The 15,685-nt window shown below is 53.1% G+C and overlaps 7 protein-coding genes across 7 annotated transcripts; 4 read left to right on the top strand and 3 right to left on the bottom strand.

Annotated features, from left to right (window-relative positions):
• Nucleotides 1-15: 15 nt before the first annotated feature.
• COCCADRAFT_103740 (uncharacterized protein) lies at nt 16-3,298 on the bottom strand (the record flags this gene model as incomplete). The annotated part of the gene is made up of 3 exons (XM_007717005.1): nt 16-146; nt 216-2,774; nt 2,854-3,298. The coding sequence occupies 3 exons, from the start codon at nt 3,296-3,298 to the stop codon at nt 16-18; spliced, it is 3,135 nt and encodes a 1,044-aa protein (XP_007715195.1).
• A 1,165-nt stretch (nt 3,299-4,463) lies between these two features.
• On the top strand, nt 4,464-8,184 carry COCCADRAFT_39284 (uncharacterized protein; the record flags this gene model as incomplete). The annotated part of the gene is made up of 6 exons (XM_007717006.1): nt 4,464-4,501; nt 4,553-4,625; nt 4,681-4,792; nt 4,847-4,973; nt 5,156-5,192; nt 5,380-8,184. The coding sequence occupies 6 exons, from the start codon at nt 4,464-4,466 to the stop codon at nt 8,182-8,184; spliced, it is 3,192 nt and encodes a 1,063-aa protein (XP_007715196.1).
• A 340-nt stretch (nt 8,185-8,524) lies between these two features.
• Nucleotides 8,525-9,302, bottom strand: COCCADRAFT_103741 (uncharacterized protein; the record flags this gene model as incomplete). The annotated part of the gene is made up of 3 exons (XM_007717007.1): nt 8,525-8,712; nt 8,811-9,078; nt 9,282-9,302. The coding sequence occupies 3 exons, from the start codon at nt 9,300-9,302 to the stop codon at nt 8,525-8,527; spliced, it is 477 nt and encodes a 158-aa protein (XP_007715197.1).
• Nucleotides 9,303-9,662: 360 nt separating this feature from the next.
• COCCADRAFT_103717 (uncharacterized protein) lies at nt 9,663-10,265 on the top strand (the record flags this gene model as incomplete). Its single annotated transcript, XM_007717008.1, has 1 exon — nt 9,663-10,265. The coding sequence occupies one exon, from the start codon at nt 9,663-9,665 to the stop codon at nt 10,263-10,265; it is 603 nt and encodes a 200-aa protein (XP_007715198.1).
• A 747-nt stretch (nt 10,266-11,012) lies between these two features.
• On the bottom strand, nt 11,013-12,242 carry COCCADRAFT_103715 (uncharacterized protein; the record flags this gene model as incomplete). Its single annotated transcript, XM_007717009.1, has 2 exons — nt 11,013-11,151; nt 11,233-12,242. 2 exons carry the CDS (start codon nt 12,240-12,242, stop codon nt 11,013-11,015), a joined length of 1,149 nt encoding a protein of 382 aa, XP_007715199.1.
• Nucleotides 12,243-12,933: 691 nt separating this feature from the next.
• COCCADRAFT_28624 (uncharacterized protein) lies at nt 12,934-13,739 on the top strand (the record flags this gene model as incomplete). Its single annotated transcript, XM_007716991.1, has 4 exons — nt 12,934-12,954; nt 13,061-13,122; nt 13,185-13,341; nt 13,392-13,739. 4 exons carry the CDS (start codon nt 12,934-12,936, stop codon nt 13,737-13,739), a joined length of 588 nt encoding a protein of 195 aa, XP_007715181.1.
• Nucleotides 13,740-14,104: 365 nt separating this feature from the next.
• COCCADRAFT_28625 (uncharacterized protein) lies at nt 14,105-14,914 on the top strand (the record flags this gene model as incomplete). The annotated part of the gene is made up of 1 exon (XM_007716992.1): nt 14,105-14,914. The coding sequence occupies one exon, from the start codon at nt 14,105-14,107 to the stop codon at nt 14,912-14,914; it is 810 nt and encodes a 269-aa protein (XP_007715182.1).
• Nucleotides 14,915-15,685: the final 771 nt, after the last annotated feature.

Genomic DNA, 15,685 nt, shown 5'->3' on the forward strand with positions numbered 1-15,685 from the left:
CTCCACAAACGCAGCCTACATAACCGTACAATTCTCCTCCTGCTGCCTCTGATTCGTCCTACTCAACCTCTCCCTATTCTTCTGGGCCTTGCTTCCACCCTTTTTGAGCTCTTCAAGTCGTTCTTGGGCCTTGGGGAATTTGTATGCTGAGAAGTGTAAAAGTCAGTCTTTGAAAACATCTCAGAAAATGGAGTATGGTAGGGTATAAAACTTACCAGCAGCCCTTCCATACCACCTCTTCGCCTCCTCTAAACTCCTTGAGCAACCGATTCCAACTTCAGTAAAGTAGCCCATGGCGAACAAGGCCTTTGGCAGAGGCGGTTCCGCACACGCTGCTTTGCGGGCCCAGAGATATGCTTCAGTGTCGCTTTGTTCGAGGATACCGGGTGTACCAGTTAGATACCAGCCAGATAGGGCGAGTTCACTCTGGTGTTCTTCCTGAGCCGCAGCCTTTGTGTACCAAGCAATACTTGTGCGAGCGTCGATTTGGCATCCCAACATACCGTATTCGTATGCTTGTCCGAGGCGGAATTGAGAAAACTTATAACCGAGGTCTGCGGCTTGGTGGAAGAGTCGCAGCGCGTATGCTTCATCGCGGGCTATGCGTTCAGTGCCGGTTGATGCTTCGTAGATGAGGGCTAGCTCGTGGAGAGCATGAGGATTGTCTCGGTCTGCATGTTCGGCAGCACGCTTGAGCATGTTGATGGCCTCACCAAAGTTCTTTTGCTGGCCCAAATGTCCCTTGAGGAAGATCATGCCCATCTTGTACATTGCAGGCGTGTCACCTAGTGCTGCCGCACGCTGGTACCACTGCACTGCTTTGACCAGATCCCTCTTTGTACCTCCGCCTTCTTCGTGGCCCATCTCACAGCAAACGGCTGTTCGGTACGCACTTGCAGCATGTCCAGCTTTTGCAGCGGATTGGTACAGAGTAAATGCTTCTTTCGTATCCACCTGTAAACCAAGGGTTCCCTGACCATAGCAGTCGGCAAGATAGAACATGGCGTCGGGAGATCCGATGCTGACCAGCTTCTTCACTATCTTGTAGCCTTCCTGCATAAACTTTTCGCGATTCTTGTTCTTTGTCCGGTTATCAGCAGTGCCTCCTTCGTCAGCGAGCACACTAGACGCTTCGACAAGCTTCCTTGCTAACTTCAGGCCTGTAGCGATGTCTGAAGATTCAGACTTCTTCCAAACATTACGCAATCTGTTCAGTTCATCATGCGTTACTGGGTGGGGGGCTGCATTTTGTGCGCTGTTTCGCTTTGCGGTGGAGTGCTGACTATCGTAACTTGGGCGTCCTGGCTCGCTATTGTACTGACGAACAGGCGGCGGTCTTGATTGCTGAGGCATCGATGACTGGGGTTGTTGTTGCTGTAGTTGTCCTTGTTGCATCAAACCCGGCCGTACAGGCACTGGATGTGCTGGTAATGCGTCTGGGTTCAACGGCGGCTGAGTAGTACCGGGCCTTCTGCCTAACGGGTCGCTGGGGTGGCGTCCTGGTGCAGGTGCCGCTGTTCCTGGTCGAGGTATGGCATTACCGGCTGCTGGTGGTGATGTGAAGTTCCTTGTGTTCGGTGGTGGCTCTGAATAGGTCGACTCGTCTGAATATAGTCTTTGAACTCCCGGTGGATTGCGTCCGTATCTGGGGTCAAAGTTTTGCGATTGTCCCTGCATAGGGCCCTGGTTGGGCGGTCCTCGTGGCATGCCGTCCGTTGTCATCCCCCGAGGTGGCGGCCCCCGACCTCGGGCTCCGTTTGGTAGACCAGTCGGACCTCCAAATCCGGTGTTCGCCCTTGGCACGCCCGGCATAGGAGGGGCATCCGCAGCCATCTGGTGTATACCGTTGGCATATTGGTTGTTAAGTTGTGGCTGCGATCGGCTTCGCGATAACTGGCCCTGGACGTTACCATTGGGTCCAGCCCGCGGATTTGCAGGAGCGGCCGGTGGAGCATAAGCTTTTGTTTCGTTTGCAGGAGCCAAATGGCCGTCGATCGAATCACCTCGGCGATGCTTGTTGTTTGTCTCCGGTATGGCATCGAAATCTGGCATATCGATTGCAGTTCCCATGCTCTTGCGGTCGTCTGAACCGTAGTAATCATCATAAAAGTTATCTAGGCCCGAGGGGTCATCGTGTTGCGCTTGTTGTGGCTGCTGTGACTGTTGCGATGGCATTTGCGGCATTGGAGGTCTTTGTCCTTGCTGCATCGAGGGACCATTTGGTCTGGTTCCGCCAGCAGTAGTTGGCCTGGGTGGAACGTAGGTTGGCGATGTAGGGCCATTATAGCCAGACATCGCTCCAGGCTCAGCATACTCTTGTTGGCCGTTGTACCCGCCCGCTCCATAGCCATTTTGCACGTTCTGGGGCATGGTCATGGAACGCTGTGTGTTTGAACCGAAAGTTCGTCTGGAGGGAGACATGGGATCAGATGTACGTTGCGGCATTGGTCTTCTGTTAGTATCGACATTCATCTGTGGCGGTCGCTGGCCTGGTGGCATCTGATTTCGAGGCTGTCGTTGACCTTGGTCCTCAAAGTGCCCTGAGTCCTGCCGAGGATTAGGTCCTGCTCTCTGTGGCATAGGCTGTCCTCGCCCTGGTGGACCTCTGGGTCCCGCGTTCCCTCCATTATCATTGATATTCATTTGCGCCATGCTCTGATCGATTGTAGGATTTGCGCCTTGCTGCTTCTGGTTTTTTGGAGGAAATGTTGGAAACGGGTTATCTTGAGGTAGTTTCTTTGGGGCTGGAGGATTCAGCATGGACCGGTCAAGGCCTATGTAAAACAATTAGCATCTTGTCTGATATGATGACCTAACGATATGCATCAATGGCGCAAAGACAGCGCAACGTACCCGACGGTCTGAGCCCACCCCGTCCTGGCTGTTGATTTGGTGAGGGCCCATTTCCTCTCCCCACTGGTCGGTTACGAGGATCTTGTCGCTGCTGAGGAGGTGGTCCTCGACCCTGATTTTGTGGGGGCGGTTGTTGGTAATACGGATCATTGTATGTCTCGTCCTGATAGTATTGGTCTTGTGGGGGTGGTCGATGACCTTGGTTTGGTGGAGCCTGTCTCGAATATCCATTCATATCTTGATAGCCACCATGTTGTTGCGCATTCCCCCATCCGCCCTGATCGTAGTGGCCATTGTCCCATTGTTGATTGCCGCCCTGGTCATAGCCATAATCATAGTACTGTTGGTCATATTGCTGGTCATGGTGATTGTCGTAGCCCTGTTGTTGGCGTTGCCGTTGCTGTGGCTGTTGCGGGTAGTTGCCGTATTGCTGCTGGTATGCCATGCCGACGGAGTTGCGGGGGATAGCGTGAACACGACCCTCTGTATTTTAGAAACTTGGCGAAGAAGGTAGCAATGAGGTGCAAAGGGCGGGGATGCAGAAGTTAAGTGCGCCTGTGCATGCGCGCGTTCAACGACCGGACCTGGCTCGGCGTGTTTGTCGCGCGTGGGTAAGGTGCTAGCGGACGTGGGGAATAGGGTGGTAATGGTGGCCCTTGCAAGGATGTGTTGAAATTAAAGAAGGGTCGTACAGGCGCAAGAAACAGGCAAGTCACACGGGCGGCAGAAGGTCAAGAGGAGAATGAAGGGTGTTGACAGGTAGAGGTTGTGCGACTACAACCCACTGGGAATCGACGCTTATTGGGGGTTTGCGGGTGTGGCTGCAGTCGCGCTCCTAAAACACGGAGGTGAGATCCAATGGCTTGACTCTGGCGTTTCAACCCAAGATGAGCCGTCTGTTCATTGAGCGCCGAAGCAACCTTGCATTGACGAAATAAAGAAGAAAGTGTGACATTGCCAGCATCCGGGGGCGCCCTGAAACACCGCATTAAGCGACTGGGGGGGTGGGAGGGGGCAAGCGAATCAAGGCCGTTAATTAGCAGCACCGCCAATTGATTAAATGAGCTTTCATCATGATAACGACAGCATTATGATTGTTCGTCATCAGCCGAGATGAGAGAAGCAGGACACGATTGGTTTCAGCGGCGGGCGGTGAGAAGAGGAGGGTCAGCGGGGGGAGACAGTGTCTGTACGAACAGAGTTGCAGAGCGGGAGGAGATCATACACAGGTTATGCAACTCGACAGACTCGACCAATTGGCACCACTCAAGCCCTGCCGATCGAAGCCTGGGGGGCTTCGGGAACGCCGTTCGCCGCACCCAACGCTGGCCCCCCGCCCACCAGCCACCATTCACCAGCCACCATCCGCAATCCACCAGCCGTCGTCAGCCTCAGTGGCAGTGCGGCTCAGGCTTGCCGGGGTACAGATACACGTGACGGTAGGTGTGGCGCATCCCACTAGCCTCTTTTCACCGCGGCGCCGGCATGGAATGCTGACTTCACCACTTTGGCTGCAGGCTGTGCACGTCTCCGCCGTTAGCCAACACACACACACGCACCAAACCATCCTTGCCAGTTGAGCACTGAGTGAGCTTACAAAAGAGATAATCATGCCTTCTGCCCGAACATACATCAAGGCCTTCTCAGCGTATGTGACATGTTTCGTTGTTATCTGCAAGCAACATACTGACTTTTCCAGAGGTGCAGTCCTCTGCGTAGGCGGGCCAGCGCTCGTCTGGTATGTCACGCCTACAGAGGAGGAAATCTTCAAGGTATTACAGCTCTGCCACGCGCATGCGCCTAGCAGCCTGCTTACAACATATGCAGAGATACAACCCAGAACTCCAAAAGAAGGCTCTGGCAGGACGAGAGCAAAGACAGAAAGAATTTGATGCATTCGTCGGCCAGTTGAAAGAGGCTGCCAGGTCGGATAAGCCTAGTATGTCTTCGTCCGCTAACACATAATGCCTGGCCCGCCTGCTGACCAAACTAGTCTGGACTGCACAAAAGGAAATGGATGCAAAGAGGTCAGAGGCAGAGCAGCAAGCCCGCAGAGAGGAGCGCGACGCCTATGCTGCTGAAAGCAGGAGAAGACAGGCAGAGATCAGGGCAAGCGCAGAGTGATCAAGCAAGCCGATTTGATATGATTCCCTTTTTTTACTATTGTATTTTTACATGTATCACAATCTGAAGCCGCTTCTTAAATCCGGACTCAAATTATCCGCCCTCAGCCCTGGCAGCGAATCAAGTATGATACGATTGAATTGGCTGCTAGATGGCCTTTGCTCTCAAAGTTGCCAAGAATTACTCCAATATCCTCGCATTGGTCTCGCGCCCATGTGATCTGGCGTAAGGCCCGCGCAAAACCCGGGACGCGCATCACCACCCCAACTTAGTTTGTCCGCCCCACCCCGACAGTCGAAGCAGTACCCAATGCCCGGCGATGCGCAAGCCCCCGTGAAGCTCTCGTTGCCTCTCGTATGTCTTCGCTTCAATATGCGACACCTTGTACTGATGACATCATAGGGGTTTCAACAAGACATCTTCAATGAGCTACGCGGGGAAGATGAGCTCGTCCTTCTCGCCCGCGGCCTCGGCCTTTTGCGCATAGTGACAAATCTCCTACACTCGTACGATGCCGCCGGTAACAATCTCATCCTGCTCGTCGGAGCTGACGACCGCGAAAATGTGTGGATCGGCGAGGCGCTGGCCGAGCACGCGGCAGTCAGTAACGCGCCCAAATGCCGTGGCCTCAGCCTGGTCAATACCGATCTGATGAGCGTCGGAACACGCGAGAAAATGTACGCACAAGGTGGCATATTCAGCATTACATCGCGCATTCTGATTGTGGATTTCTTGTCCGGCCTGCTCAACCCAGAGACGGTGACTGGTGTCGTAGTGCTACATGCTGAACGAGTCGTGGCCACTTCTCTGGAAGCCTTCATCTTGAGAATATACCGGCAGAAGAACAAGATTGGCTTCCTGAAAGCCTTCTCGGACACACCAGAGCCCTTCACCTCGGGGTTCTCTCCACTCACCAACATGATGAAGAATCTATTCTTGACAAAACCAGCGCTATACCCAAGGTTCCATGTCGCCGTTGCAAACTCGCTCGAAGGACGCAAGAAGGCTGAAGTGATTGAATTGGAAGTACCCATGACGGAAGCAATGCAGGATATACAGAATGCTGTATTGGCATGTGTGGAAGCTAGCATCAGCGAGCTCAAGAAGGGCAACCCGGGCTTGGAAGTCGAGGACTGGACAGTGGACAGTGCATTGCATAAGAACTTTGACCAGATTATTCGACGGCAGTTGGATCCTGTTTGGCATCGAACTACTTTCAAGACGCGACAGGTTGTTCGTGACTTGTCCCTATTGCGGACCATTTTACATGCACTCCTCACCTACGATGCTGTGAACTTCAACAAGTATCTCGACACCGTCTTGGCGGCCTCCCAGCCCCCACCAGGGTCAACGAAGCAGAACCAGTCCCCCTGGCTGTTTCTCGATGCCGCTGATACCATTTTCACAACAGCTAAGCGGAGAGTGTACACGGGCAAGGTATCTAATGCTGACCTAGCCAACGCCTCAAATGCAGTACCCGAGTCGCTGGAACCTGTCTTGGAAGAGTTTCCCAAATGGACGCAGCTAGCTGAAATTTTGCAAGAGATTGAGCAAGATGCATATTTGAACCCCACGCCGCAGGATTCGTCAAACGGGTCGATTCTCATCATGTGCGGCGACCAGGGTACAGCCGCGCAGTTACGGGAATATCTACAGACCATGTATGTCAAACCAGAGGGCTCTGCAGATGAAGATGAAGAAGAGTATGAGCCATCAGCAAAATTCATGATGCGACGTAAGCTGCGCAACTACCTGGCGTGGAAACGCGATTTTGGCAAAGTCAGTGCTGCTCTATTCTCGGAGAACCAAAAAGCCATCAACAACAACACAGACAAGAATGCTCAAAGTGGCGCACGTCCGACTTCTGGCAAACCTCCGCCTAACAAGCGACGTCGCGTCAGAGGAGGAGCCAATGCAGCAGCTGGTCCTTCAAGAGGTGACACAGGCGCAGTCCGTACAGCTGGAGACCGTGACGCGCACATTGCCAGTCTCATGGCCGAACTTGAGCCCACCGAAGTGGAAGCAGCGCAAAAACCAGGAGAAGTAGGTCTCGACCCTTTGGAAAACATGGAAAGCTACTATGAACTCTTCGACATGAACTCGTTGATCATCATACATCCCTACTCTGGAGACCTAGACGAGCACGTTCTTGACGAAACGAAACCGAGATATGTCATCATGTACGAGCCGGACGCGGCTTTCATCCGACGTATCGAAGTGTACCGGTCTTCCCACACGGACCGGACTGTCAAGGTATTCTTCATGTACTATGGCGGCAGTGTTGAAGAGCAACGCTACTTGTCGGCTGTTCGTCGTGAAAAAGATGCATTCACGCGGCTCATCAAAGAGCGCGCAAACATGGCCTTTACCCAGAACCCATCTGTCAATCTCGCACCCGAGGAATCCTTTTTGCGCACAATCAACACAAGGATAGCAGGAGGAGGCCGGCTCGCCGCCACTGCCGAACCTCCTCGCGTCGTCGTCGACGTACGAGAATTTCGCTCGTCACTCCCTTCACTCCTCCATGGCCGCTCCATGGTAATCGTGCCCTGCATGCTCACAGTCGGCGACTACGTCCTCACCCCCCAGATATGCGTGGAGCGCAAATCCATCCGCGACCTGATCGCATCATTCACCAACGGCCGTCTCTTCAACCAAGTAGAATCAATGACTGAACACTACAAACACCCCATGCTCCTCATCGAATTCGACCAAAACAAATCCTTCACTCTCGAACCCTTTACCGATTTCTCCGCCCCCGCCGCTTCAAGCACCAATTCCGCCTTCTCATCAGCAACAACCCCGGACCTCCAATCCAAACTCGTAATGCTCACCCTCGCCTTCCCCCGCCTCCGCATCATCTGGTCCTCATCCCCCTATCAAACCGCAGAGATTTTCGCAGAGTTAAAGAAACAGCAAGATGAACCGGATCCCCTGCGCGCCGTCCAGTTGGGTCTCGATCCCCATCTTAGCGGCGACGAGATGCGCAGTTTCAACCAAACAAGTCAGGATATGCTGAGGGCGCTACCGGGGATCAACGAGAATGCGGTTACGACGCTGATGCTTCAGAGCGAGAATATACTCGAGGTGGCGAATATGAGTGAGCGCGAGATTTGTTGGCTAGTGGGTACGGATGTGGGGAGGAGGGCGCATCGGTTTTTGAATCGGAGTGTGTATGAGGATGTGCAGTTGCAGGTGTTTAGTTAGTTTGGGACATTGATGGGTTTGGTTTGCCGGTTGTTGTTCATTTTTGGCCAATCATCATTCTTTCAATGTAGACAAATTCGAGTCGCGGAACATGGAGAATATGTCAAATATAAAGAAGAACTGGATCGTTCCTCCATCACCGCAGTCGATTTGATTAGAATAACCACAAACTCTCTCTGTCTGTCTGTCTGTCTCTCTCATCCGCCCGCTCGCAAGAAGCAGCATTTGAGCAGCCCAACCCTCGCTACCGCAAAAACGCTAGAAGCCGCGGAAAGCGCAAAGCAAAGAGTCGAGACAGCATGGCGGACCTCTTCTCCCCATATATATCTCTCTCTTCGCTTTAAATATCATCAATATCAATTTCCTTCTTGCCACCACCCTCAGCCTCATCCGAGTCACTATCATCACGGTCCTCGTCGAATTCGAAACCGATGCCCTCGTCGCCCTGGTCGCCGTAGGTATCTGTCTCGTTGATCTTTGCGTTCTCGGGGAGTTCGCCGTAAGCTTTTAATGAACGGGCTTCGTCGGCTACAACGATATCTCATCAGCCAAAACAACCTTTACCACTTCGATTTTTCTCCTTCGACACGCAAAATGTCCGGGTAGGGGGTCATTCAAAAACATACCAGAGTACTTCATGATAACATCGCCCTTCTCGTCTTGGTAGTCGCGCAGCGAGAGCAAGATGATGTCACCCTGGTTGATCCAGACCTTCTTCCTCAGCTTGCCGCGGATATGGGCGAGGCGGCGGGCGCCGTCAAAGCACTGGGCTTCCAGACGACCGTTTCCGAGCATCTTTACTACTTGGGCGTATTCTTGGCCCTCCTCCTTGAAGACGAGTTCGCGCTTTTCATTGTCGTTTTCGTTCTTTCCCCTACGTCGGTTTTTACCTCCCTGTGGTTCGGGGTGGTTAGCAGGTGATTTGACGCTGTTTGGGCGTCTTGGTAATAGATGTATAGAGTGGTGCTAGCGCTTCACACTTCGCCATGAGGTGAGGTGAGACGCTGCCTGGGAGTGAGGCCAGGCAGCGTCATGGAGGTTGTGTGCGCATGTAGTGGGGAGCCTTGCCCCTCCAAAGGAAGCAACAACAAACATACCTTTCCCTTGTTCTTCGGCATACTGGCGGTTGTCGAAGCTTGTTTGTGTGTTGATTGTAAGTGGAGATGGGAGTCGAGGGACTTAAGAAAGCAGGGCGCAAGTTCTTATGTAGTGGCGGGACCCGTTGTTTGCACCACACACAGCCCGCTTCGCCTTCGCGTGGATTCCGACACAGTCACTGTGGGATGCCTGCCCTGGACATTTGGCGCTAAACGCCCTGCGCTTGCCTGTCTTGAGTCTAGCGTTGGGCGCTCACCCGAGCAGCCAACCCGTCTTCCTTGTGACCGTTTTTGTGTTCGACCATTTTTTTGCAAACGTCACTGTGCATAATTCGTCGAAACGTGACGGATAGAACGAGGAAGAAAGAAAAAAAGAGAGTCATGAAGAGCGCCTTCGCAATCCTCGCTAAGAACAAGCCCAATACGTTCACAGTAAGCTATGCGCCAGAATACAAAAACTTCATCCTCAACCACGTCGTAAGCGACGCTTCGCATCCCCTCCATGAGACGCAGAAGCGCAGACAGGCAGAACGCAAGAAACAAGGACTCTGGTGGCATGCAACTACAGGTGTCAATCTGAGCAGGTCGAGCTGTGTACGAGCATGGGCGAGACGCCGTCTACGCAATGCAATCAAAGACGAACTGAAAGAGCGAGGATACGACGACCATGGCATGTTTGTCAATGCCAAAGCTATTCAAGACAGACCAGATCTCATGGGCTTGCTGAAAGCGGGCAAGAAACTGGATCTGACTGGCAGCCTGAGACTGCACATTCAGGAGCCTTTGATTACTGCTAAATATGCAGAGGTGCGCGCGGAGACGGGAAACGTCATCGAGGCCGTAGTGCAGGCTATGAAGAATGGACCGGGTGAGCCTGGCTCTTCAAGGCCGACGAGGAAGCGGCCGGATTGGAATCCACCTTCTGTCCATCGACCTCTTTCGCCCAGGATGCGAGGGCAATCTTCGAAATATAGTATTGGGTAATACACGACTACGACTGTTTTTACATTTCCATAGTTATGCCTTACTTCAGAAAGCTATGCTTGCTCTTGATACCCGGAAGGACATACTGGAACAGAACATACTGCCACATTCGGTGCTCGCAGCTTGTCGACTGTGCAAGAGAAGGTACAGAAGTCACAATACAGTCACTGTCAATTCGACACTTGTTGTTTGACTATTACTATTACTATCTTCTCTATCGCTATCGAACAGGCCAGGACATCAAGGTCAAAGACATCTATGCCTTTTCTTCTTCGCCTTGATTTCTTCAACCAGCCAGTCGAAAAATTACCATCATGATAGGACTCTACATCCTAGCGTGGAGCTACGGAGTCAAAATTACTATCCCTTGGCGCCCATGGTCCCCTACCACACCCAAGTCTTGCCAGGCGTAGTCATTTACGCTTCCGTACGACCCAAGTATCCGCTTGTAGATCGAAAGCGGTATCAAAAAAGATGACAGGGTTAGGGGTTTTACGTACTCATCCAATACGAGGAGGTGCTTTCCCGGACCCGTGTCGCATCATACGATGTCTGTCCATCATGGGTTCACATCAGGCAATCAGCGTTGCCAGACGCACACAAGGTTTAGCGGGGGATTTTAACGCATACATGACTCCCATGCCATTTACATCTCCTAGCAAGAGATTTGGTTTTGCTCTTCTTCTTCTTGGAAAATTTCCACTCAAACACAGAAATGCTTGGCGTTTCTCGCAACTTTGATCCACTTCATCCAATCGACGTGGCCATGAAGGCGTAGACTAAGGCAGCGCCAGTCATGCCTATCATGGCCGAAGACAAGGCACGAGAAGATGAGGCTGCAGAGGGTAGTGGCGCGCCTTCTAATAACATATCCGACGGTCTTGCACTGTTTGTAACATTAGCCTTTATGCACATGTCTGCACCATGCTAGGACGGAAAAGAAACAAAGGGGAAAGGAGAAACTCACACGACGTCGGACATGTCGAAAAAGGCATATTTGCACCTTTCGCCATCCTGGAGGTTGTCATTGGTAAGCACGCTTGCTTCGTTTGGGAAATCCATGATGGGGACTGCGGGGTAGAAGGTCTTGTCTTTGATGATGTACTGCGACAGGGCGTAGAGAGCATAGTTCTCGGCATTGTTTGCAGCATCATAGGGCATCTGGGTGGATAGAGTGGCGAGCAGCTTTGCGCGTGTGGCACCGTATGCGTACTTGAGGGTTTGGCGGTCGGTTGGGCCATCACCCTGTTCGTTGAGCACGCCAGCGAGCACAGACGTATTCATTGGACCTTCAGAAGAGGTCACAATCCATTCGGTGGTCGAGTTTGGAGGTGCAGGAGTGGGTCGTTGGACGACTGCTGTGCCGATGTCGGAGAAATGCATCACCATGCGTGCCCACAGAGAAGCGCGGTTGTAGTATTCCATCAGGCGGTCCTTTTGGATTTGGTCTTCGGCCTTGTTGTTTATTCGCGCCTCGAGGGGGTCCATGTCAAAGTAGTCGGAGCAGAAGACAACGTGCGGTTCGTTGCCGAGGTTGTAGGCGGCGTGGTTACCTTCGCGTCTGTTGCCTTTGTCGCAAAGGTCCATGGGGTCGTCGCACCGTATATGGATGTCAGCATTGATGGCACCGTCCTCTCCGTCGAGTACTCCGTAGTTTGCTGCTCGCTGCAGATTCTTAGCAATCATGTCGGTGTAGTTTCCAGCTATCGAGGGGCCGAAGAACTCTCGTCCTGGCTGCGAGGTGGGGTCAAAGGGCGTAGCAGCGGCAAACAGGGCAACCATCTCGGAGAAGCCCTCGCGGATGTCGTCAATCTCGGACAGGTCACAGCCCTCGCCGCCGGTCAAGGTGGTCGCGAAGGTAGGGCGGACATGCGTCTTCTGGTCGCCGATAACTCCATCTGGGGATGCGTAGGCGCGTGTGATTGTGAGGCTGAGGAGTACGGGAGGGAGGCTGTAGAGCGAGGCGAGTGTGAGCATGTCGCCCAAGGCGTGGGCAGCGATGCAGTCGATCGGTATTTCCGTATGATGTTATGGCGTTGTATGAGCATGGAAGTTTTGCCGATCTTTGGCTTCTAGAGCGAGCGAGTATTACGACAGCAGCGACAGCGTCGTTCGTAAAGCGGGAGTTCGGCCTAAGGGTGAAGTAGGCGAATCCAGGGTACCGCGGACACTATGACGGTTCGTGGAAAAGTGATCATGCGCGGGAAGGGGTGGCTGCGGCTGCTATGCAAGGTTGGTCTCCAGTTTTATCACGGTCCTAGGACGTGCCGCGACGGCAAAGTGTCGTGACACGAGGATCTGAGACGGTAGCGTTGAGGAGCTAAGATGTTGGGCGGCTGGTACTGTAGGTACTTGGGTGCTATGGGTGTCGGGAGACCCAGATCAGTTCACGTGGAAGAGGTTGAATGTGGGCTGCAGAATGAAACCAGAACATGGCCAAGAGAGGTCGCGAGCCACGGAAATGGGGGGATGGTGCACATGCGCACGGCAGTGGTTTTGTGCTGAGGTTGTGTCGCAGGCCGCTTGAAGCAGCAGGGATCGTTCGCGTAGTATGAAACGCGACATCAGAGTGCCAAGGGCTAGTCATGGGCGCATTCGCTGGGACCGCAACACTGTACGTACAGCTGGCATTCTCCCACTTCTCAGAGCGATATAGGGAGTTGCCGTCATGTTGGATGTACGAAGCCAGGTATGTGTCAACACGGTCTTGGTATTTCCGGCATGGGCCGAAAGTTTGTCACCAGCTTGACGAGCGAATTACTCCATTCGTATTGCTGGTTATTAATTACATACAGTATGTACATGGTTCGTGGTCGATCATCCCAGTTGGACGCACTGTGAAGATAAAAATCAAAGTGTAAGTATGTACGTTGTATGTACGGTGATAGTATGTGATGACAGCATGCACTCTTGCCCCAGCTGGTCTACTGACCCTGCTTCAGTCGGTCGCTCTGATCTGCTGTGCCGCAACCACAGATATACATCTGTTCATACCTATGTCACTCTTATATTTGGACCAACAGAGTCGTTAATCTCCACCAAGCACATGACCACAATGCAGACACACCAAAGTGCAGTATATTTGCGTAGGCCAAGCCAATTCAGATGACTCTTCATTCGGGACAGCCCATCGGGTTCACCGACAAAGCGCCATACAAGAGGTCAATTCGTAGTGGCACGGGAGCGGTCGGCCATGCAGTGGGGAAAGGGTGTTCGGCTGTTCAGAGGCGTCACCCCACTTCTGCAGACAGCCGTCATCTGCAAGCTGCCGGCCCAATCAATTCACTATCGCTGAGGGCAAGGCGAGCCGTTGCTCGAGGGCGTGACGCCGTCGTGGTCGATGGGCTAATGACGGTTACTCGCCATGGGCGACTTGGTATGCAAGCGGTCGGTGGGTGTGAAGATCCGAGCAGCGACAAAGATGCCAATCCCTCCCAGAGCCGCATCTCGCAGAAACCATCTGATCTGCTTTGAGACCGACACATCGAGATCTTGGACATAAAAAACACCCCCGACTCTCCCTACCCGCCGGCCACGACATCCGTCGCCCTAGACTCTCGTCGACCCAGACCGGAACAGACCGTCCCCCGCAAACACACCCACGCTAAGCCCTACCCTTCACTCCTCACATCCCCATCTTTCCCTCGACGTTGATGCCGGGCGTACGCCTCGCAGACCCTGTAAAGACCCAGTGAGTCCTGATTCGCTTGCACCGCCTTGCCCATACCTGTCCGCAAGGCCAGAAAGATGCACTCTGCCCCTCTTCCCACCCAATCAAGACTCGTCTTCGCCTGAGGCTGATGCCTGCGCCACAGCCGACCCCGCAAGTCGCACCAAACATGTCTTTGGCCGCTCTCCGCCAGCGCGACCGCGATGTAACGCCCACGCTGCACGACTGGGTACAGCAACCCGACCTCTCTGCCCGTCTGGTACACATCGGCTCGCAATACCTGCACGGCATCCAGGCCCCGGCGGCTGACAGCCTGGTGCTCGAACCAGAGTCCATCAAGAGCGTCTCGTCCATGGCGCCGGCTCTGATCCACCAGTCCAATGTCTCGACTCATAGTCCCCCGTCGCTGCACTCGTGCTGCACCGAAGCCACGCCTACCGAGACGAGCGTTAGTACGGGCCTCGCCGGCCACCTTGCTGGGTACCCGCTGCTCGAAGAGGGACATGAGGGCGTCCTTGAAATGCCACAGGGCATGACCCGCGTGCCAGTGTTCGAATGTGCTTTTTGGTTCCTCGACTGCAATTATATCTCGCACAACCAGGAGGAATGGGAACGACATTGCTTATCGCATTTCCGCGGCGAGGAACCCCCTTTGAAAGTGCAGTGTCCACTTTGTGACTGGACAGCTCGCGCATGTGAGGGTGGAGGTCATGCTGCTTGGGCTGCTCGCATGCATCATGTTGCTTCGGCTCATGTCATGTATGGCCAGACGCTGCGGACTAGCCGACCGGATTTTGCCCTTTTCGAGTATCTATGGCAACGACGCTTGATTGATGCTGAGGATCTGAAGGAGCTCAAGGCAGGAAATCACAATTTGACTCGTCCGCCGGGCAATTTCGTCGAGATGGGTGGTGCGAGGCGGGAAAGAGGTGGACGACCGCACCGGACGCAGCATGTTAGGACGATGCGACAGTCATGACGTTTACCCCATTTCCTTCTTTATCCCGCCTTTTTTTTGTTCTTTGCTCCTACTCTTTTCTCTTACGATTTCGGCGCACATCTTTCCCATTACCGTCGTCCGCAGACTGGCACACCAAGGACACACACAAAAAGCATAGCCTCGGCGTTATTCTGGCGTTTTTTCTACTCGTTCGGGAGCCCTGCAGGATATCCCTTCTCTTCTCGTTTTTTTCTTCTCGTATTCTTGGTTTTAAGTTGCTGCCTGGAGAGAGCGCCCCCCTCTTATCCATCTTTTTTCTGTACGACCGACCCCATCAAGTCAGTTGAATCCATCTCTTCTCCAAGACGAACAATGGAATTAGTATACACACACGAATGCCCATGCGTGATTTTCAACAGAGAAAAAAAAACAAAACGAGCAAAAAGAGGCATTTAACATTCGAGGGAAACAACTCTTATATCCGCTCCCTTCCCTTTCCCGCCTCAACATCCGATTCGCTACCCCCTTCCAAAAGATTTCCCAGCTAGCCACCCAATTATCCATGACACATCTCCCGCACTTAGCTTCCTTGTTTGGAAATTCCCAAAAAAAATTGGGCAACAAAAGGTGGTTGCCTAGAATGACTCGCTAACTGTGGTTTTTTTGGTGCGGCTGGGGGGGTTTACGTACATAGCCGCGTTTTGCCAAGACAAACGGGTGTTCGCCTCTCTTCATGTGTGTGTGGTGTGTCGGATTGGGATTAGTGGGGGGTTAGTCATACTTCTTCTTCTTCTTCTTCTTCTTCTTCTT

The sequence above is a fragment of the Bipolaris zeicola genome (genome assembly GCF_000523435.1).
Source record: "Bipolaris zeicola 26-R-13 unplaced genomic scaffold scaffold_161, whole genome shotgun sequence".
In the NCBI taxonomy this organism is placed as follows: domain Eukaryota; kingdom Fungi; phylum Ascomycota; class Dothideomycetes; order Pleosporales; family Pleosporaceae; genus Bipolaris; species Bipolaris zeicola.